Source organism: Staurois parvus, unplaced genomic scaffold, assembly GCF_062004578.1.
Source record: "Staurois parvus isolate SC_StPar_1 unplaced genomic scaffold, SC_StPar_1.0 ptg001193l, whole genome shotgun sequence".
Taxonomy (NCBI): domain Eukaryota; kingdom Metazoa; phylum Chordata; class Amphibia; order Anura; family Ranidae; genus Staurois; species Staurois parvus.
Genome location: NW_028318989.1, coordinates 739021 through 763092, shown reverse-complemented (window position 1 = coordinate 763092; position 24072 = coordinate 739021). Strand labels below are relative to the sequence as shown.

Genomic DNA, 24072 nt, shown 5'->3' with positions numbered 1-24072 from the left:
CTGTCCTAAATAGGAAGCTCAAGGATGGGTTAATCTCTGGGTGAATGTGGGTCTTTGAGGTGGAGGCAGCCAGCTGTCAGAGCTTGAAGTGACTCTAGTACACCGGTTTTGAGAGAGATAAAACACAGTGGCGCCACTCTGATTGTTTAAAACCAGGCAAATTTAATGAATAAAAACACTCACAAGTGTGAAGTAAAAACATGCATGTCCGGATAAAGTGGGTTAGTGCGCTCTGGTGATAGTGTGCTATCCTATGCGATCCTCTTCCTCGTCCCCGCCGCTCCAGTGGTTTCCAGGACTCGGGGGGGGTAGCAGAGAGACGTAGGGAGGCTTTAAGTTGTGACGTCACCTGGGACCGGAACTCCACGTATGGCACGTGTTCAGGGCATGCTCGCTCCTTCCTCAGGCCTGTTTCACTTACATGGACAGCTCCTTTGAACGCATGATGTAGGTTCACAGCAATAGATTCCAAATGCAAATACTGTACCACACTTAGAATCAACTCCTTTTACCTGCTTAATTGATGAAGAAATAACAAAGGAGTAGCCCACACCTGGCCATGAAATAGCTTTTGATTCAATTGTCCAATTACTTTTGGTCCCTTGAAAAAGGGGGGATGGCTACTCTTAAGAGATGTAATTCCTAAACCCTTCCTCCAATTTGAATGTACATACCCTCAAATTAAACCTGAGAGTGTGCACTTTCAGCCCATATCTATTATATAACTATAGCTTGAGTATGTTTTGGTAAGAAGCTGATAAAGACTAAAATTGTGACTGTGTCCAAATATATATGGACCTAAGTTTGTGTGTGTATATGTGTGTGTGTGTGTGTATATGTATATGTGTATATATATACTGTATATATATATATATACACACACATACACACACACACTGCTCAAAAAATTAAAGGAACACTTTGAAAACACATCAGATCTCAAAGGGGAAAAATCTCATGCTGGATATCTATACTGATATGGATTGGGTAATGTTTTCAAAGCATAAGGATGCCCCATGTTTGATGGAAATGAAAATGATCAACCTACAGAGGACTAAATTCAAAGACACCCTGAAAATCAAAGTGAAAAAATGATGCAGCAGGCTAGTCCATTTTGCTGAAATTTCATTGCAGCAACTCAGAATGGTCCTCAGTAGTTTGTATGGCCCCATGTGCTTATATGCATTCCTGACAACGTCGGGGAATGATCCTAATGAGACTATGGATGGTGTCCTGGGGGATTTCCTCCCAGATCTGGACCAAGGCATCACTGAGCTCCTGGACAGTCTGAGGTGCAACCTGGCGTCGTCGGATGGACCAAAACATGACATCCCAGAGATGTTCTACTGGGTTTAGGTCAGGCACGCATGTGGGCCATTCAATGGTATCAATTCCTTCACCCTCCAGGAACTGCCTGCATGCTCTCATCATATGAGGCCGGGCATTGTTGTGCACCAGGAGGAATCCAGGACCCACTGTATCAGCGTAGGGTCTGACAATGGGTCCAAGGATTTCATCCCGATACCTATTGACAGGGTGCCAATGTCTAGCCTGTAGAAGTCTGTGCGTCCCTCCATGGATATGCCTTCCCAGGACATAACTGACCCACCACCAAAATGGTCATGCTGAATGATGTTACTGGCAGCAGAACGTTCTCCACAGCTTCTCCAGACCCCAGACCCTTTCACATCTGTCACATGAGTGTGTGTGTATATATATATATATATATATATATATATATATACACATACACACATATACACATATATACACACATTGCAATTTAGCAGTCCTTACACATGGAGACTGCTTTAGTTTTAATTTTCTCTGGCTAAGAACTTTTTCTGCACATATGGAAAAACACCTGCCGATTTTACCAGAGATCCAGTGTCCTTGCAACTTTCTGGCACTGAACTGAACTAATACCTAAAACCCTGGTGCACGACCTGAAGCACTTTGGCACTTTTTGTGTGGCACTTGGGCCCTGCAGACATTAACCAGTGCTTTCCTGTTGACCTGCCATAGCAGTGATTTCTACCAGTCTCATGTGATATGTCTTCAGTAAATGATTGTATCCTGAAGCATGTCCCCAGTCTCCAAGTCTGTAATCTCTGACCATTCCTTGTATCACATCAGCAATCTCTGACCATCCCTTGTTTCATGTCTGCATTCTCTGACCAACCTTTGTACCATATCTGCATTCTCTGACCATCCCTTGTGTTATGTCTACATTCTCTGACCATCCCTTGTGTCATGTCTGCATTCTCTGACCATTCCTTGTATCACATCAGCAATCTCTGACCATCCCTTGTATCATATCTGCATTCTCTGACCATCCTTTGTATCATATCTGCATTCTCTGACCATCCCTTGTGTCATGTCTACATTCTCTGACCATCCCTTGTATCATTTCTGCAGTCTCCGACCATCCCTTGTATCATGTTTGCAGTCTCCGACCATCTCCTGTATCATGTCTGCAGTCTGTCACCATCCTTTGTATCATGCCTTAAGTCTCTGACCATCTCTTGTATCATGTCAAATAAAAAAAAAAAAAAACATATACAGTGGATATAAAAAGTTTACACACCCTTGTTAAAATGTCAGGTTTCTGTGATGTAAAAAAATGAGACAAAGATCTCTGAAATCTGTCAGATTGGGCATCTCCTGTGCACAGTCCTCTTCAGATCACCCCACAGATTTTCGATTGGATTCAGGTCTGGGCCATTCCAAAGCTTTAATCTTATAGGTTACAGCAGGGGGCAAATATCCCCTGTACCTCTGCAGAGAGACCACTGTTTACATACTGAGAACTTGGGTCCTTTTTTAAAGCATACTGGCTGAAGACAGGCTTTTCTGCTTCAGCTACTTTTGAAATAAAATGAAGTGTAACACTTTGTACACCCTTTGTATTGATTCATCTAGAATGCTTTATTCTGAGTTAACGTAAAAGTTCCATTGAGTCTTCAGAATTTAATGTGGATAGTAGAGGTCCCCTTTAACATAAAAATAACTTTGGGCTTCCCTGCAGGCACCGTTTCTCTTCCGATGCTGCAAGCTGTACTATAAATGACCAGTGCTAAGCAGGTTACTTGTGCCCTGAAGCAGCCATTACTGTACACAGAGGAGTTCTGCCAAGTATAAAGACCACCCAGCACAACAAGCACCAGGGGGGACAGAGGGAGGCAGCGACATGAAACATCATTAAAAATCAGCAAATTGAGATAAACATTAAAGAAAAAAAAAGCCAAGCACGGGGAATGCGTCAGGGAATAAGTGGGTTTTAAATTTTAGACATGGAGGCGATTTTTAATAACAAATGGAAAAGTCATTGTCTAAACTCCCTGGAGCCAATAAAATGGCAACATACTAACCACTGCAAAACAAAGGATTTTCCTATTGTCTGCTTATCCAGCGATCTTTATTTTGTAGGCATGGAAAATGTTCCTGGTCTAAACAATGAGATGGGATCAATGTGCGGTTGCTAAATTATTCAACTCATTTCCTTTGCTAATTATTCTCATGTGTTTTATTGCTGACAGAAATACACTGGTGCTTACCTGGCCATTAGTGAGTGGAAACAGGCTACTGCATTGTCCCTCTGAGCGGCTATAAGCAGGCAGGGACCCTCCATCACAGCATTAGACTGAAACAAACCACAAGAGCAGAGTTACATTTCTATCCTCTACAGGCATATAAATTATCTACAAATTGACTTCCATCATTGGGAGATCAGCATTGGTATTTACTGGGGAAAAGTGTGATGTCCGACACTAACACGACTCCCCCCAAACACACACTTGTGCAGGCCATAGACGGGGAGAAAACCATCCGTTTTAAAAAAAAAAATTGAAAAATCGGTCGTTCAATAGGCCGACGTTACCACCAACAGTAAAAAAAAAAAAAAACAAATCGGCCGATTTTCTTCCCGTCTACGGTCGGCATTTAATTACTTCTGTCCCTGCAGAGAGCTCCGCTATTATATTTGACATTAAAAAGTATTTCGGTTGCAACAATGTATCTATTTGTATCCATTTTGGATACAGATGGGTTTTTTCGGATACAAATAGATACATTGTTGCAACCGCAATACTTTTTAATGTCAAATATAATAGCGGACTGGAATTCTTCTTCTTTCTCTTCTTCTTCCTCTTCTTTCTCTTCATCTTCTTCTTTTTCTTCTTCTTTTTCCTCTTCTTTCTCTTCTTCTTCTTCTTTCTCTTCTTTTTCCTCTTCTTCTTTCTCTTCATCTTCTTTCTCTTCTTCTTTCTCCTCTTCTTTCTCTTCTTCTTTCTCTTCTTCTTTCTCCTCTTCTTCCTTCTCCTTTTTCCTCTTCTTTCTCTTCTTCCTTCTTTTTTCTCTTCTTCTTCTTCTTCTTCTTCTTCTTCTTTCTCTTCTTCTTCTTCCTCTTCTTCTTTTTCCTCTTCTTCCTCTTTTTCTTCCTCTTCTTCCTCTTTTTCTCTTTACCTTCTTTCTTTTTCTTCCTCTTCCTCTTCTTCTCTTTACCTTCTTTCTTTTTCTTCTTCTTCCTTCTTCTTTTTCTTTTTCTTGCAGGTCACGGCTCATGCGCAGATTTTTTATCGGTAAAAAGATCGGCCGATTTGCCCATCATTGCCGTGAAAATCGGCCAATCTGCAAAATCGGACGATTTTGTTTCCAACTTTACCGATCAAACAAATCTGACAAAATTCAGAAAAATGGCCGACCAATTAACCCATGGGCCGATTTTTTTTGCGCCCGAAAAATCGACCAATTTTCGACCCATCTATGGCGTCCATAAGGCTACATTCATACCACTGCATATTAGTACTGTGCATTAAAAAAAATCCTGCCTGCAGCATCCTTGGTACAGTTTCTTCCATATGGATAAATATTAAAGTAATGCATGTAAAACGAATCTAACACCCAATATACATAAAATGTGTTGCATAAAAAAAACACAGAAAACCTCCCTGTAATCCTTATACGCTGCTCAAAAAAATTAAAGGAACACTTTTTAATCAGGATATAGCATAAACTCCTGGGATATTGATCTGGTCAGGTAAGTAGCAGAGGGGGTTGTTAATCAGTTTCAGCTGCTTTGGTGTTAATGAAATTACCACAGGTGCACTAGATGGGCAACAATGAGACGACCCCCAAAACAGGAATGGTTTTAAAGGTTGGGGCCACTGACATTTTTTCCCTACTCATCTTTTCTGGCTGTTTTTCACTAGTTTTGCATTGCGCTAGGGTCAGTGTCACTACTGGTAACATGAGGCAATCCCTGGACCCTACAGAGGTTGCACAGGCAGTCCAACTCCTCCAGGATGGTACATCAATACGTGCCATTGCCAGAAGGTTTTCTGTGTCTCCCAGCACAGTCTCAAGAGCATGGAGGAGATTCCAGGAGAGAGGCAGTTATTCTAGGAAAGCTGGACAGGGCCGTAGAAGGTCCTTAACCCATCAGCAGGACCGGTATCTGCTCCTATGTGCAAGGAGGAACATGACGAGCACTGCCAGAGTCCTACAGAATGACCTCCAGCAGGCCACTGGTGTGAATGTCTCTGACCAAACAAACTTCATGAGGGTGGACTGAGGGCCCCTCTAATGATCCCTGTGCTCACTGTCCGGGACCATAGAGCTCAATTATCATTTGCCATTGAACACCAGAATTGGCAGGTCCGCCATTGGTACCCTGTGCTTTTCACAGATGAGAGCAGGTTCACCCTGAGCCCATGTGACAGACGTGAAAGGGTCTGGAGAAGCCGTGGAGAACATTATGCTGCCTGTAACATCATTCAGCATGACCGTTTTGGTAGTGGGTCAGTGATGGTCTGGGGAGCCATGTCCATGGAGGGACGCACAGACCTCTACTGGCTAGACAATGGCACTTTAACTGCCATTAGGTTTCGAGATAAAATCCTTGGACCCATTGTCAGACCCTATGCTGGTGCAGTGGGTCCTGGGTTCCTCCTGGAGCACAACAATGCCCGGCCTCATGTGGCAAGAGTATGCAGGCAGTTCCTGGAGGATGAAGGAATTGATACCGTTGAATGGCCCCCCTTCTCGCTTGACCCAAATCCAATAGAACACATCTGATGCCACCAGGTTGCACCTCAGACTGCCCAGGTGCTCAGTGCTCCCTTTAATCCTAACACTAACCTTCCCTAAAATCCTAATAATGACCCTCCCTTTATAACTAACACTAACTGTCCTTGTAATCAAAACACTAATCTTCCATGACATTATCACACTAAACCCAACACTAACCCTCCCTGGAATTCTAATGCTAAAGTTTATCCTAATCATAACACTAACCTTTCCTGTAATCCTAATACTAATCATAATAATGCAATCCTAATGCTAACCCTTCCAGTAATCCTGGAAGGAAAACAGTAACCCTAACACTAACTTTCTATGTCATACTAACACTAACATTCCATGTAAACCTAACAACTACCTTCCCGGTAACCCTTACACTGACCTTCCCCTTAATCCTGTAACGTTAATCCACCTTGAAATGCCAACTCTAACCCTATCTGTAACCCTTACACTAACCGTCTATGTAATCCTAGTGCTAAACTTCCATGTAATCCTAGCACAAAACACTCATGTAATCCTGACACTAACACTCCCTATATTTCCAACACCAACCTTGCTGTAATCCTAACACTAACCCACTCTGTAATCCTAACACTAACCCACTCTGTAATCCTAACACTAACTCTTTCTGTAGTCCTAATACTAACCATCCCTGTAAACCTAACACTAACTTTCCCTTTAACTCTAATACACTTTTTAAATCCTAACTCTAATCTTCCTTGTAACCCTAAAACTAACCCTCCATGTAATCCCAGTGTAAAACATCCATGTAATCCTAGCACAAAACTCTCATGTAATCCTGATACCAACACTCCCTGTAATTCTAATACTAACCCTCCTTGTAGTCCTAAAACCAACCTTCCCTGTGATCTTAACCCCAACCTTCCCTGTGATCCTAACACCAACCTTCCCTGTGATCCTAACACCAACCTTCCCTGTAATCCTAACACCAACGTTCCCTGTGATCCTAACACCAACCTTCCCTGTGATCCTAACACCAACCTTCCCTGTGATCCTAACACCAACCGTTCCTGTTATCCTAACACTAGCCTACTTTGTGAACCTAACACTGACCTTCTTTGTAATCCTAACACTAATCCTCCCTGTAATCCTAACATTAACCCACTCTGTAATCTTTTCCATATAATCTTTACTATAACCTTCCCTGTAATCCTAACACCAACGTTCCCTGTGATCCTAACACCTACCTTCCCTGTGATCCTAACACCAACCTTCCCTGTAATCCTAACACCAACGTTCCCTGTGATCCTAACACCAACCTTCCCTGTGATCCTAACACCAACCTTCCCTGTGATCCTAACACCAACCGTTCCTGTTATCCTAACACTAGCCTACTTTGTGAACCTAACACTGACCTTCTTTGTAATCCTAACACTAATCCTCCCTGTAATCCTAACATTAACCCACTCTGTAATCTTTTCCATATAATCTTTACTATAACCTTCCCTGTAATCCTACCAGCAACGCTCCCTGTGATCCTAACACCAACCTTCCCTGTGATCCTAACACCAACCATTCCTGTTATCCTAACACTAGCCTACTTTGTGAACCTAACACTGACCTTCTTTGTAATCCTAACACTAATCCTCCCTGTAATCCTAACATTAACCCACTCTGTAATCCTTTCCATATAATCTGAACTATAACCTTCCATATAATCCTAACACTAACATTCTATATAATCCTAATACTAACCCTCCCTAACAGCAACTCTCCCTGTAACCTTCCAATTAATTCTAATACTAATCCTCCCTGTATCCCGCACACTAACCCTACCTTTAATGCTAACACTAACTCTCCCTGTAACCCTAACCCAGTGTTTCTCAACTCCAGTCCTCATGGACCCCCAACAGGTCATGTTTTCAGGATTTCCCTCAGATGAAACAGTTGTGGTAATTACTAAGGCAGTGAAACTGATCAAATCACCTGTGCAAAATAATGGAAATCCTAAAAACATGACCTGTTGGGGGTCCATGAGGAATGGAGTTGAGAAACACTGCCCTAACCCTTTCTGTAATTCTAAAACTAACCCTCCCCATAATTCTAACACTAACCACCCCTGCAATCCTAACACTATCCGTCCTTTTAATTTAACCCCAACATTAACCTACCTTGTACCCTCACAGCAACTCCCATCCAACTTCTTATCCTAACTCTAACTTTGCCTGTGATACTAAAGAAGCATACACAGCCGGCTGACACCACTGCTGCTAATTGAGAGGCAGTGGCATAGCGTTGTCAGCCTGCAACAGGAAGTGATGTTACTGGCAGGATCTCTAGGTAAGAAACTTCAAAAACAGATTCTCCTCCCAATAAAAATTGCTTAAACAAGTATACACAGTGAGGCATGATACCAAACCTACTGAAACGGATTTAGAGTTCCATACTCTAAAGTTTGCAGTGCAACTTACTGCTCTACATAAACAGCCCTTAGAGGGAAAATGAGGCTTTTAAAATATGTTCTGTTCTGATAATCTGGAATTCTGGCATATTTATCCATGCAAGTCCTTAAAATACTTTTATATAATCCAGTTAATGAACATTATGTAATTTGTATAAAGTGGCTCTTCAATGGTAAAACAAAACACATGAAAGGATAATGACCTCCTTTTCACAGCTATAATGCAATAGAGTTCCCCTTACAATGGTCTGCATGCTTGGACACAGCAAGGAAAGGTAAATGAGCTCAATATGAATCCTTCATGAGTAAGCCTGTATAGCTGTAATATATAAAAGCTAAATATTTAAAGAGGAACTTTCCCTGGCTATGGGAAAATGAAAGGTCAGCTGTTTCAAGTACTGTAGCTGCTGACTTTGAAGAAACACACACAGTACTTACCAGCCCATGAAGTCCAACATCGTCTTCCATGCAACTGGTTCTTCGCGAGGTTTCTGATCTTCTGCACCGCAATCTTGTATTTGGGAAGCGGCTGTTACTTTCAGATCACTCGCAGTTGGAACCCTGCAACGCACCACATGCGCCAGCTCCAGGCTGCCAGGAAACAATTCAGTAGCCTCCTGGAATGTGTGACGTGTATCCCAGGAGGCTGCCAGCAGGATGGGGAATTGACTGGACAACTGTGGAAGTGGGAGCAAGATCCACCCAAAAAAAGTCGTCCCACAAAAAAAAAAAAAAGTGCAACTGTGTAGAAGAATTGGATTTTTCTTAAAGTGGTTGTAAAGGCTAAAGGATTTTTACCTTAATGCAATCTCCCCCTGCCCCCTTCTAAATACTTACCTGAGCCTGATGTCAATTCAGCACTGAGCCAGAGAGCAGTGGTGCAGACCACCCACCTAAAAGGACACGCAGCCGCTCGAGTCTAAAAAGTAGTATAAGCGCCTTAGTAACATTCAACAAGCTGCTATGCACAGAAAAACGGTACCAATGACCTATGGAGAAGACAATGTATATGAAGAGTGCAGCGCTTATAAACAACAGGTGAACAAAAGAGAACAGTAAAGTCCTTATAAATAGAATTATAGAATAGTCCAGCAAATATATAGATGAATATAAAAAATTGAGGTGACTTGGGTATCCGTGTGGTAGTGGTAATGAAATGCGCACTCACCGGACGCACATATTAAATGCGCCTTATGTGCCAGAAGGGGGTTGGCGACCCCCTTCTGAAGACGTGCTGGAGCACGATACGCGTCAGGAGGAGCCACACCACACCGTGACGTCACGCCGCCGGAGCAACGTGGATCTCCGGCAGTCATTTTAACATAGCAGCTGGTCAGACTAGGTATGTCATCAGCATTTGAAAAAGAGAAAAAACAATATATCCTTTAATATCACTTTAAGATGACTTGCTCATATACGGTGCTGGGCATAAATAGGTATACCCCTTTTGAAAAGTAAGATTTTAATCAATATCTCAATGAACACAAGAACAATTTCCAAAATTTAGACAAAACTGAATTTTATAGAACACTTGTGTAGCTCGTTACATGAAAGTAAGGTTAATAGTATAACTTAGATGACAAAATCTTCACTTTTACTCAAATTAGTTGATGCAAAAATGAATACACCTCACAACAAAAACTACTGCATCTAGTATTTTGTAAGGACAACATTAAGTCTTCTAGGCATGGAATGAACAAGTTGGTGGCATATTGCAACATCGATGTTTTTCCATTCTTCAAGAACGACCTCTTTTAGAGCCTGGATGCTGGATGGAGAGTGATGCTCAAGTGGTCTCTTTAGAATTCCCCATAGGTGTACGATTGGGTTCAGATCAGGAGAGATACTCGGCCACTGAATCAGTTTCACCCTGCTCTTCTTCAGAATTGCAACAGTGGCCTTAGATGTGTGTTTTGGATCATTGTCAAGTTGGAAAAGTGCACAATGACCAAGGACACGGAGTGATGGTAGCATCTTCTCTTTCAATATAGAGCAGTACATCTGTGAATTCATGATACCATCAATGAAATGCAGCTCCTCGACACCAGCAGCACTCATGCAGCCCCACAGAAGGACACTGCCACCACCAAGTTTCAGTATAGGTACCATGCATTTTTTTCTTTGTACTCCTCACCTTTGCGATTCCATACAGTTTTGAAGCCATCAGTTCCAAAAACATTTATCTTGGTCTCATCACTCCAATGTACAGAGTCCCAGTAGTCTTCTTCTTTTTCAGCATGGGTCCTGGCAAATTCTAGGCGGGCTTTTTTGTGCATGGGCTTTAGGAGAGGCTTTCTTCATGGATGACACCCATGCATACCATTCCTCTGCAGTGTACGCTGTATGGTGTCACAGAAAACAATCACCCCAATGTGGTTTTCCACTTCTTTAGCTAACTGCAGTAAACTTGCATGGCGATTTTCTTCAACCCTTCTCATCAGAAGACGCTCCTGTCGAGGTGTTAACTTCCGTGGACGGCCTGGACGTCTCTGTGAGATGGTTCAGTTCCATCTTTGTTAAATTTTTGTATCACTTTTGTTACAGTATTCTGACTGATAAATAAAGCTTTGCTGATCTTCTTGTAGCCTTCACCTTTCTTGTGTAAAGAAATTATTTCTTTTCTCAGCTTTGCGACATTTCTCTTCCATATGTTGCCATTGCTATCAGCATGAAATGGGAAGGGGATTTCTTTGTTTAGTAGCAACTGTCTGCTGGACACCTGTTTAATGAATAGACTCACCTGTAGTTGAATTCTTGATAACTAGGATTTTGTTGTCTAAAATTTAGCTTTGCTCCTAAGACTTTCATTGGGGTGTATTCATTTTTGCAATATGGTCTTGAATGAATGTTAGGAAAAATACTTTGTGTGTGCAAATTAACAAATCTTGTTTGCAATCAATGGCCCGCATTTGTGGGAGGATTTGGTAGTATAGTGTCCCATAGCAATTGTTGATTCTGAGATGAAAGTAAAGGTTTTCTGACAAATACTCATTTATGCTGAGCACTGTATAAAAATAAAAATATTAAAGGAGGCTTGAGAAAGGGACGTTCTGAAACCCTGAAATGCGTAGCCTTCTACAACCAACGTCATCCCACTACCACATCCATACGTCTGATGTCATTGCGTTTCCAGCTCAGGAGTGCATTCCATGCTGGCCTCCTTGGCGTTCACACACCCAGCTGCTTCCTGCAGTACCCTCTGCCTTGCCTGGCAACCCTTCCCTGGCGAACTCTGCACATAGTATACAGCCGCTTCCAAGTGCTACTCTGCTATACTCGGTCGCTTCCTTGGCGAACTCTGCAGATGCCTGCAGGATTTTTTAATGTGCTTTTTCCCAATTATTGCATGTGATTGCATATTGATTTTTATTCTTATGGTTTTAATAAAAGTCTACACTTATTTGGGGGCGCCCCCTGTTATATTATTCTTTTGCAGTAGAGGAGTACAGAGGATTCATCCAATACTCTGAATCAGAGGGGCTGCAGCCATCAATAGGAGTGATTATAGCCTGTTCTCCGTGGACTATTTTATTGGACTATCACAAGGAGATTTTCTCTCTTCTCTCCCTTTCCCCCTTCAATATACCCTGCCCCCCCCTTTTTCCAGCCAGTTTTTTTTTTTTCAATAAAATTTTTGTATCTCTACAAATAAAGGTATACCTCTGCCGACAAGCTGTTCTTTGTACTGTACAAATCCGCCACTATCTGAGCCTGCGATTGGTCAAACATCGTAAGCCGCACCCCTGTGACACGGAACTCTTGCTCAGCCAGCTTCTCTAACCCCTGGATGAATGCTGGTGAAGACCCTCGCAGCACCCCCGCGGGGAAGAGCAGACATGTCGTCTGGCACAAGGCGCTGGTGAACGGCAAACCTAGAAAGCAAACACAAAACATTATTCCAGCCACCTAATCGCATGTCAGAATTAGAAGTGAATACTACCTCTTAACGCATCATTCTAATGTCATTGTTCTGTAATTGTTCTAATTGAGTTGAAAATACAGAGTGGATGTGATATCTGACAAAGAGATGGTGTCACAGCATCTGCCTGTCACATGTAATTTATAGAATCATTTAAGAGTGTAGCTTCTTGATTAATTTATGTTAAATATTGACAAGATCGAGTAATTATTATGTAGAGAATAACACGTTGTAGGCACAACAATTAGATACAGTATGAAACAGCATCACACTTGAATGACACTTCTATTCTGCTAGAATTGAGGCTAGTACATGTTCCACTAAAGAGACCCTGTCACCAGGCCATTCATTTCAACAAAAATCTACCCATAGGATTATTATTTTATTGTTATTATACAGTGTTTATAAAGCGCCAACAGTTTGCTCAGCGCTGTACATTACAATGGGGATTATATGTGAACTGAGCAAATTTTATGCATGGTATGTCCCTGTAAAAGCCTCCCTTGCCTAGACATCCAAGAGCTGGATTCTTGAATGTGATGACTGCAGATTCAGCTGTCACTCAACACAGAAACATAGAAAAGTGACGGCAGGAAAAAGACCAAGTGGTCCATCAAGTCTGCGTTTATACCATACATATAATTTATACACGTTTTTTTTTAATTAACTTTTTTGTCTGAGTTGAGAACTGTTTGTCCCAAGCATGTTTGAATCCACTTAGTATTGACTGACTCACTACCTCTGCTGGAAATCTATTCCAAGCAACTACTCTTTCAGTAAAATAATACTTGCTAACATTTGTTTTGAATTTTCCGCCTATTAGTTTGAGGTCATGTCCATGTGTTCTTGATCTTGGCTTCATATTGATCATCAAATGATTCTATAGTATTCCCCTTCGTTCCTCCCCCCGCAGTTACATAAAAGGATATTTAGGGAGGTGAGGGAGGGGCAGAGGAGCTTGACCGGCATAGAGAGTAATTAGATACCCCAAGTGGAAAGGGATATGATGTGCAAGGAACAAGGGAGTTGTGCTAGGCAACTGACTCTACTCATTTGCTAACACATTGCAAGGCACATTGCAAGTCAACAAAAAAAATATTTATGAAAAGAAAAAATACTTCAACTAAACATTTAAAGCAGGGTGGTTAAAAATCAATGATTTTTTTAAAAAAATCAAAAAAAAAATCAGATTTTTTTTATTTAAATCGGATTTTTTTTTATTTAAATCGGATATTTTTAAATAAAATGCTTTTTGAGGAAAATATATTACGATCCAAAGGTTATTCCATCATGAAATAAAGATTAGTTTTTTAATTATGTAGAATAAGGCTGTATATGTTTAATTTTTTTGGTAAATAAATGCCATTAATCCATTCACAATGTCATGCTCTTCCAGAGGTTTTTGTAAGATTATTGGGCAGTTTCTCTGCCTACAAGATATTATCACAGATGATTGGTTTACTTTTGCAGTTCTCAAAACTGAATTTGACTCAGCGGAGATCACATGCCTCTTCTTCACAGCAAAAATGTTATAACATGAACAGAGTTAAGAAAAAGACCTTAATCCTAACTTCTACAAACCTATGAATACAGAATCAACCCCTTCAGTGCTAAGGTTCAAGAAGTTCAGTGAATAGAATAGAAACAATATTTTTCTGATTGTTTGGAGTGGAATAGATCTGTACAAGAAGAAAGTGAAACTAAGTGTGAGGAGGAAGGGGCTGACAGTCTAAGTTTCTTAAAATATATATATTTTGTTTAGCCAAATTAGTTTAAAAAACATGGATGTTTAAGCAAATCACATATGCTGGAATGTTATTGTTTCAGTTGAATAAATCTATTTAAATTGTTATTATTAAGGTAATGATTATTTTTCTCCTTCCTAAGTACAACAGAAAAGTTGTCCAAATATGAATGATTAACCTATTAAACTGGGGATAAAAAAACTAATATGAAAAGTTATTCTAAAAATCTTCATCTACTTGCATATTAAAGTTATACCAGCAAGAATTAGTCTTTATGTAGAAAACTAGGATTTAAATCAAGCCTTACTGACTAGTGATTTAAATCAGTTTGATTTAAATCAAATCCACCCTGATTTAAAGTACTTCTTTCTGTGATTGTACCCGCAATGTTTAAGCTAGTGACAGGATCTCTATAAAGGCTTAATTTTCTGCATATGTTTTTTTTTTTACGTTTTTAAACTGATATTTTCTACCTGTTTTATTATGTGTATACAATCTTTGTTTTAAAAAATAAAATTAGGATCTATGACTAAGCTCTATATGAGCAAAACATTTTAAAAGGACGTTATAAAGTTTTACTGTTTATCCTTAATTACAATGTGTGGTATAACATATGTCAACATGTCGACATTATTAATGCATAGATGGGAACCCAGAAAAGGATCCCTAGAGCACTATGTGTTATCCAAAGAGCTAGTACAAATCAGTCTCTCTCAAGGTTGGCTTTGTCTGAATGAAACTTTGGACTAAGATGGACCGCATGAAAATGATGCTGTTTATTAAGAAACTAGTATTCTCAATGACTCACAAGCCATATCCCTTAAAATATGGGAACCATGGCTTACCTACACCTTTCCATCTTTGAACTCTTCTAGTCTGAATGATATATCACTCTTTGTTTGGCCCTTGGGCAGGAGTCCATGGGGGAGGCGTTTTATGTGTCTTTCTTACTCTACCTATACCTCTTATTTTGAAATTATATCCCAACTTCTGTCTTCATCCTTTGGAGGCCATACTTTGTTTCTCCCTTTCTTCCCCTTTTTTGGAATTTTTCTTTCCTCCTCCCAAATCCCTCTTCGTCTTTCTCCAGCTCCTGCTCTTCCCCTCTTATCATAAGACCTATTTCCACATCTGGTAGATCAGGTCACATATACACAAATACTAGACCCCAAAGGGCCCATTGGCATTACCTTCAAAGAGGTCCTGAATGCTTACCTATGTGCCTGTTTATGTTTACTTTGACTTTCATTGGTATTCCTATCAGATGTTCTAGCCTGTCAGGAAACTAATACAGCTAATGCTTCTGCACATGTACCAGCACACAGACAAGCTCGGGCTAGTATCCGGGGTGCAATGACACGCTGGCACATCTGTGTGCACCAGCACACATTGGCGCGCATGTCAGCAAGCATTGGTGCCAACCTGCCTCTTTAAAGGAGACCTTGATGTGCTTATTGCTGGATGTTCTTCAGCTTCCCCATGATTTGTGTTTCTGCTTTTACAGACTGATTTTCGTTGCTGATCCGGCTTGTTCCTGACCTTGCTCTGTGGATTTTGGATACTGACCCTGGCTTGCCTCTGACTATTCCCTGCCTGCTTCCTGGAACTGATCTTGGCCTGCTACTGGACCTTGCTCTGCCTGTTTCCCCGGTACTGACCTCAGCCTGCTTCCTGACCACGCTGCTGCCTCACCATGTATGACCCTGGCTCACCTGGACTACGTCTCTGATTGTGGCAGTCACCTGCTACCAATCTACCAGCACCTATGCTTCTTTGAGCCTTGTACCTCTGTCACCACATTCAGGGGTGCTCGAACCAAAGCGGCAAGGGAAGCCCTCTCATCACCTCGGCCTTCAACCAAGCTACGTGACATAGCCCCTGTGTGGGCCACCCTTTTATAACCCATATAATAAAAAAAAAGCAATTTGATAAGGGTACAGTCACTAAGATGAGTCCTTCAGTTATGTATAAACTGCAGCTTGAGCTACAGAGCTCTGTAAATAAAAGAGCTTTTCCAACAGACTGCTAAACAGTCTCTAGAAGGCATATAGAAAGGAGACAACAGTTTCACCTTCTGGCTGAAAGAAAAAAAAAACACAAAACATTGTGTTCGCTGCGTGAACGGCCGGTGAGGGTTTGTGTGGGCCGGAAATCCGTGAGGGGAGGACCTGTCAGCAGACGAGTGTCCGAACTACGAGAGGCGGGCGGAAGAGGCCGTGCTCGGTGCTTGTGAGGAGACAGGGCCGGTGGGCCAGGAGGATGGATCCCGAGAGACACTGAGGAGACACGGACAGCCCCATCAAGGTGGAGCGATCTGGAGGAGTACTATTGGGAGAGGACTTCGTTGGACCTGCCTGCGAAACCTGAGATGACCCTGGAGAGTGTTTCCCACCATTCCTGGGGGTCTTACATGGTGACTGGATGCAGTCCTGTTTGCTGACCAGGCCCTGATGTCCATCATTATACATACAACGCTCAGTTTGTATGTCTTTGTGGTAAGCGCATTAATTTACCGGATTCTTCCACAAGCCTGACTGGATTTTAATATATTTATCTCCACTGTGGCACTGTCGATCTTCCATCTTTACCTTTTATGGAACGATTTAAAGTTTGATTGATGGTTTACACCGTCTTATCCATTTACTGTCACTTTGGTTATATGGATGTTTGTTTTACTATTTAGAGCTGCATACCATTTTATCATTCAATATTTTATATTGACCTAAAAAAGGTATTGATAGCAGTGACATCTTGCAGTTGAATTATCCAGGACAGATAAGAAGCCAGGAGCTGATTTCTCTGAACAAACGCCACCTATAACTTCCTTTTGGCAACTTAAACATTAGGAGCTCTGAGCTCACTGGCTACATACTCATTCTTAATCAGTGACTCCCAGAGTACTAAAGCCAGAGGATCAGCAAAAGAACCAGGCATTTTCCAAATGAGGTCAGCGATTGCAGTCCACGTATCACTAGACAATTAATGCTGGCTTATGCAATGTTTTCTTTTTAATGACAGGGTCACCTGAAGATGGAGTTGCACTTTTTGTAATCAAATGTCAGAGTTTTATTTATTCTCCCGGCGTTATGTTGCACCCGATCGTATTTGTATCAAATTCCCAAAAATTATCATCGGGCAACAAAATAATTTACTTTGACTTCTTCAAGACGCTATATGAAAAACTGCAGATTTAATTATTTAGCAATACCACATTTCCCTGAGATTGTGTTGGGTAAACCTAGCCTGGAGACACGCTATGCAAACCCAGCCTTGGTGTCTTGCCGTATTTCCCATTATTGTTGACACACAAACACAGTTCTGCTAATCCGCTTGGTACACAGAACTCATTAAAGTTTAGCCAGGATTAGTAAAGTAGTGTGACTAGAAAACCCAGACATGTCTGCAAACCGGTGCTGAAGTGTACATATCAACTGGATGGATGTGACCCAACAATACTATCAAAGTGAATTAAGTTTATTAATCCCCAAATCCATTTCTATGTGCCTGGGGAGGTCCTGGTCTTTAAGGCATTCACTGTACAGAGGATTGCAACTTCTCCCTGACTCTAAAGCTGGCCATATACTATACAATCCGATTGCACAATCTCTGTACAATCTCATTAAGATTGATGAAATCTTTGTAATGTGACGACACACATAAATAAACCCTTCAGTTAATATTAAATCAGGCAGGCTTTGCATTACATAGCGTATGATAAATCTAAAGGAAATCGTATGATCGTACAAAAAAACCCCTACAATGGATCCATACGGCTACTTGTTCAGAGCACAGCCGCATGGATATACCCCTTAAGGAGACAGTACATGCGTTTTTCTCTGTAGTGCACCAGACTTGTGCACAGTAAATAGTGAGTGCAATTTCAACTTTTAATCAAGTTGGGAGAATTTTGTTGGACTGAAAGGCACTATAATGGTTTTAGTAATCTTTTGAAAATGAGTAAGTACTTATGTGCCATTGATAGCCCCTGCGTGGGCGTACCTTTTGCCCTGTTGGCGTTCGAGCACGGTTTTTCCCATTTTTTTTTATTTTGCATTTTGTTTATCTGTGCAATTGATAGCCCCTGCGTGGGCGTGTTTTATTGCCTCTGTTTTATACTGTTTAAAAAATTAATAAAAACCATTGAAATAGAAAATTAGTAAGTAGTACAAAAGAGGCATCCTTTGAAAAAGTCGAGATGACGAAACGCGTCAGCGGGTGACGTCAAACATTACTGGAAGTATCGTGGTGGCCATCTTGGATGAGGGCCGGACTGCTAATAGGAGACAGTGAGCTAAAAGGCTGATTTTAATGCTAAATTTACTCTGCCATTTTGTAAGTGCTTTTAATAAAGATTTATACAAGTTTTAAGAAGCATTTATATGATGATCTTGTATTTCCATTCTAGGCATTTACATCGCTGATTTCAGAGTACTGGTAACAAGAGCCTGGACCCTGTTTGAGTTAAGCCTGCATTACCTGTCAATCTGGTTGACAGGTGTTATAGTATTCAGACCACACATTGATGTTTGACCACTTATTTATGTTTGGGGTGGCATGGATTCACAGTATATGAAGGATAGCTGACCACGCAGTGACAGCAGGATCCTGGAGCACGAGATTTTATTGGTTTTATTAAGCCTGCACTAACTATCCATTTGGTAAGGTATATAGATTGACAGGTGTTGATTGCACTGTATGATCACTAGCTGATGTGTGACATGGCACATATTCACAGTGTATGGAGGAGTGTGGAACACACAAGCAGGTTTTTTTACTAATTTTGGGTAAGGGTAGGAACTCTAGTCACCGGATGTACATGTGATCACTGGGACCCTTAGTTAGATGTACACGCACCAATATCATCTGCGTTATAGGATAATGCACTATGTTTAGTTTATTTGTTTTGAAGTACTAAGAGTTGAAGAGGACGTATTGGTTTGAGGAACATTGAGAATTGATGGAACTCTAAGAATGGTGAACTATAAGAAGACTTTATTAGGTTGTATGGATTTATTCTGAAAGCTTTTAAAAATTTATATATAGTTGGACATTGGGGTATTTTGAAGACATCATTCATGGTGACTGATATTGTCTATATTTGATCTGTAAGTTCCAGGGTGGAAGGATTTACCGTAGAGGTCCAAGGGATATTGTTTCACTGTAGGTTGGTGTGGTTTTGTCATATAGAAGTACAAGAGTGTGCTGATTTAAAAGAGGAATATTTATAGCGCTGTCTGGAGAGAAACACAAGGAGGAGAAGTGAAGGTGCATGGTCCCATCAGGAGATTGTGGAAAGAGAAAGACCAGATGTTGAAGTGGAACTTCACAAAAACAGTGTCGCTTGTCCACCTCCTCCCTGCTCCTTTCCCACTTTTGGACAATTTTTTTGTTGGAGACCGGCTACCTAGTTTTGACAGGTACCTGCTCCCACCTCCGCCTAGATCACCTAGTCAATTCGAGTGGAAGTGCTCAGACCCCCCTTCCATTCGCCTGCAGCTTTGTGGGACATGTCAAAGGTCCCAGAAGGTTACAAGACCATTCACAAAGAGCAGCATGGCTCACGCATGCACAGTGGGAAGCTGGCTGTGAAGACCCAAGAAGGTTTATTTAATAAAGCTGGAGAGTCCAAAATCAGACTCCCTTCTACATAGAAACCAATCAGCTTCCAGGTTTCATTGCCAAAGCTTCATTGAACAAGCTGAGGTTAGAAGCTGATTGGTTTCTATGCAGAAGGGAGTCTGATTTTGGACTCTCCAGCTTTAGTAAATAAACCCCAAGGAGTCACAGCCGGCTTCCCTTAGTAAACATGCCAGAGCAGAGGACCCGAAGACCGGCGCAATGTGGGGCCAGGTGAGGATGGCGCTGGATCCCTGGACAGGTAAGTGCCCTTTTATTAAAAGCCAGCAGCTACAGTATTTTTAGTTGCTGACATTTAATTTTTTGGGGGGAACAGAAGTTCCTCTTTAATGAGCCATTTTAAAAGGGTAAGGCGCAAGTTGACCTATCATAATTATAGGTAAAGGTGAGCACATAGTGTGGAAGGTGGAAGGACATGTGGGAAATCACATATTTATGAATGGTGTGGAGCACAACACACTGAAAAAAATAGGACTGTTTACTAAAGTTGGACTTTTTTTTTATATCACTAATGCATATGGTGGTATATATGAAAAGTTTATGTAATGTAAAATTTCTACAGCACAAAGGTTGATTTTTTTGTCAATCTGAAGTAATGTAAAGATTTTCCAGCATCCAGGTTGATTTTTGGTTATTGGATTTTTACATCATCACCTGTATGTGTACAGAGTTTTTTGGGGCAGTGCTGCATTATATGATTTTACATATTAGAGATACTTACCTTGTTCGCACTCTCAAGTGCTGTGACTGGTCCCCTGCAGCTCCTCTGTAACCTGCGACCAGCTCCAGTCACACTCCCAGTACTGTATGTGATGATGCAGAAGCTCTGCTCCTTGGGACCTGGACCTCAAGAGCAATGCCACTGAAGTCAGTAAACAAGAAGCAGGATTCTGGACCAGTCCTTGAGACAGAAGGTCTCCAGAAGGACACACAGAGTGTCTGCCTGGAGTCTGAGTATGTCCAACTACCACATTCTCCTGGGCCAATATGGTACGATGAGAATCACTAGAATGCCCACCGTCTTGATCCTGTTGAGTAGACAAGGGAGAAGCTGGAGATGCAGAGTGATACTTACCCCATGGAGTCACCGTGTCCCCAATGCAAAGGCCCAAGGGTCCCTGGACCTGGCGACAAACTGTTCCAGAAGGTTCATCCAGATCGAATTGCTCCGAAGGAGAGAAAACTTGTCTGCAGCAAAGGCAAAGTCAGAGACTATCCCAGGAGGGGGGACTGGAGGGGCTCGCTTGTGACTTGTTATCTATGACTTGTAAATTCTGGCCATGAAATCAAACATTAATTTCCCCCTAGATAAGTAGAAGGAAGGCTATATGGCCAAAGGGCCAGCAGAGTGCACACAGGAAGGCAGAGAAGCAGACTGGGGGCAATAGTATGAAAAGAGGACACCAGAGTGTGTAGATAGACTACCACCACCCTCCCTGCTGAGCCTAGTGCTGAGTCCATATGACCCCCTTACCTATCTGCCATGTGTGGTGCAGCTGTGAAGAGAGAAGGGTAAAGCCTTCTGTGTTAGGCACTATAGGCTGCTTGACTCAGGCAGGCATCCAAAGATTGCCATGCTATAAAGTAGTGAGAGACAAGAGAAGTATGTCCAATGGAAATATTGTAGTAGAACCAGATGCAACAGACAAACCACTAGGAAAATGTTGCCAAACTTAAACAGCTGGCGGTCCTCCTACTCCATGGCTGCAATACACTGTTTAAAGTGCTGAAGTACAGGTGAAACTCAAAAAATTTGAATATTGTGCAAAAGTTCATTTATTTCAGTAATGCAACTTCAAAGGTGAAACTAATATATGAGATAGACTCATTACATGCAAAGCAAGATAGTTCAAGCCGTGATTTGTCATCATTGTGATGATTATGGCTTACAGCTCATGAAAACCCCAAATCCACAATCTCAGAAAATGAGAATATTACATGCAATCAATAAAACAAGGATTGTACATAGAACAATATCGGACCTCTGAAAAGTAGAAGCATGCATATGTACTCAGTACTTGGTTTGGGCCCCTTTTGCAGCAATTACTGCCTCAATGCGGCGTGGCATGGAAGCTATCAGCCTGTGGCACTGCTGAGGTGTTATGGAAGACCAGGATGCTTCGATAGCGGCCTTCAGCTCTTCTGCATTGTTCAATCTCATGTCTCTCATTTTTCTCTTGGCAATACCCCATAGATTCTCTATGGGGTTCAGGTCAGGCAAGTTTGCTGGCCAATCAAGCACAGTAATCCCACGGTCATTAAACCAGGTTTTGGTGCTTTTGGCAGTGTGGGCAGGTGCCAAGTCCTGCTGGAAAATGAAGTCAGCATCCCCATAAAGCTCGTCTGCGGAAGGAACCATGAAGTGCTCCAAAATCTCCTGATAGACGGCTGCGTTGACCCTGGACTTAATGAAGCACAGTGGACCAACACCAGCAGATGACATGGCTCCCCAAATCAACACAGACTGTGGAAACTTCACACTGGACTTCAAGCATCTTGCAGTGTGTGCCTCTCCATTCTTCCTCCATACTCTGGGTCCTTGGTTTCCAAATGAGATGCAAAAGTTGCTCTCATCAGAAAAGGAAGCTATCAGCCTGTGGCACTGCTGAGGTGTTATGGAAGACCAGGGTGCTTCAATAGCGGCCATGAATCTTGAGAGAAGTATCACGCAGAGGAAAAAACCTCTATAGAAAAGAGGTAAGCTACTTTTAGTAGAGAGAAGAGGTCAATCAGAAAAGGAGACTAGCATAAAACGGAGGCTAGCTGGAAGTGGGAGGAATGATGTCCCTGCAGCTTTCTTATTTCCAAGTGTCAAATCACTAAAGGGTAGCTGCCTATGACAATGGTTAAATAATAAATATCCTGTGTCCTGTAGTGTACAACTAAAAAATATACATAGGATAAATAGCTGCACTAATACTGTGCAACACAAAACAAATGTAACCACCATCATTTCATTCTGTAGGTCCTCCGCTTTCAGAAAACATACAAATTGTTGGTGGTTTTAAGTAATCTTCAATGGGCAGTTAAACATGTATGCGAAAATTGACTCTGACAGCAAAAAAGTACTTAAAATGTACCAAAACCTAACAATAAACATTTCTTATTAGCTCCCTTTTGGTCTTTTGAATATATCATTAATTTTTAAATTAGTTCAATAAGTGCAAAAAAATGACATGATAATACTAGAAAGCTAGTGAGGTCATCATTTTAAACTTCCTGTACTCTATGCCTCTGCAACACTTTTATCGGTTATATTGTTCAGTCTGTATTCTAAAATCCCCTGGGGCTGCTAATAAGGCAGTACAGCTGGCCCTCCTGTATTGGGCCTGGGCTCAATCAATTCAAAAGGGGGGCCCAGACACATACTGTTTTATTGCTGACACCAGTCCTCTTGTGCCTCACTCCGGCTGCACTGCAGGGGGATCGGTTCTAGTAACTGCACCCTCACTCCCCTGCTGTCCAGGACCCCTGTGTGCCCCCCTTCCACCTGCTGTCCAGACCCCAGTGTGTGCCCCTTTCCATCGCATCGCTGCCGGCTTCCCTCCATTCCTGCAGGGCAGCTGCAGTGGGCGCACAGGGGGAATTCTTTTAGGATGGAGAGTGGGGAAAGGGAGCAGTAAATATGTCATATTTACCAGCCATTCCTTTCCTGAATGAACACATTGAGTGATCGGTACCAATTACTCATGTGTCCATTCATCACTGAAGCATAGTAAACTGTGTTTACTATGCTTCAGTTTGTGAATGAACAGGAAGCCTCAGAGCGCATCCTATTTCTTTATCTGTGCAACTGAGGCTGCAGAGAAAAGGACTTGATGAATCTCTGTCCTCATTCCCTTTCTCAGTCCCAAATGTGAGACATCAGAGGTCTGTTTAGAACCCTGATGTTTCACCAAAGCCCCCCAAAAGATCAGTTAAAAAAAAAAAAAGTTAAATAAATAAATAAAATAAGCATAAAATTAAAAAAAAATGAGGTATCAAGTAGGTTGTGTGGCACCCTGTGATTTCTAACACCATGTTGTGGAGATGAGGAAAGAGGAGGTGTTCTGTGGCTTCCTATCTTAAGTTGACAACACTGCTTGTCTACAGACAGTATGGTAAAAGACAATCTAAAAAGGAAATGAACAGTGAGTGCTGGTCCTATACAGCAGCTAAGCACTCTAAGCAACCGATATATACTTAAACAGAATAACATAAAAATAGTGCAGCGCTGAGGGTAGTAATCATAAAACAGGTATGAGTCCACTGCAAGTCCAGTTCATAAAAAC

General features: G+C 41.6%; 1 protein-coding gene across 1 annotated transcript in view; it reads right to left on the bottom strand.

Moving 5' to 3' along the window:
• The window catches only part of LOC149438318 (dynein axonemal assembly factor 8-like), a 163782-nt gene that overhangs the window by 28005 nt on the left and 111705 nt on the right, over positions 1-24072 (bottom strand). The window contains exons 28-29 of the mRNA XM_089659979.1: positions 12161-12372; positions 3558-3643 (exon numbers count right to left, since the gene is read on the bottom strand). Coding sequence (XP_089516105.1) covers positions 3558-3643; positions 12161-12372 — 298 coding nt within the window. The remainder of the gene's footprint in view (positions 1-3557; positions 3644-12160; positions 12373-24072) is intronic.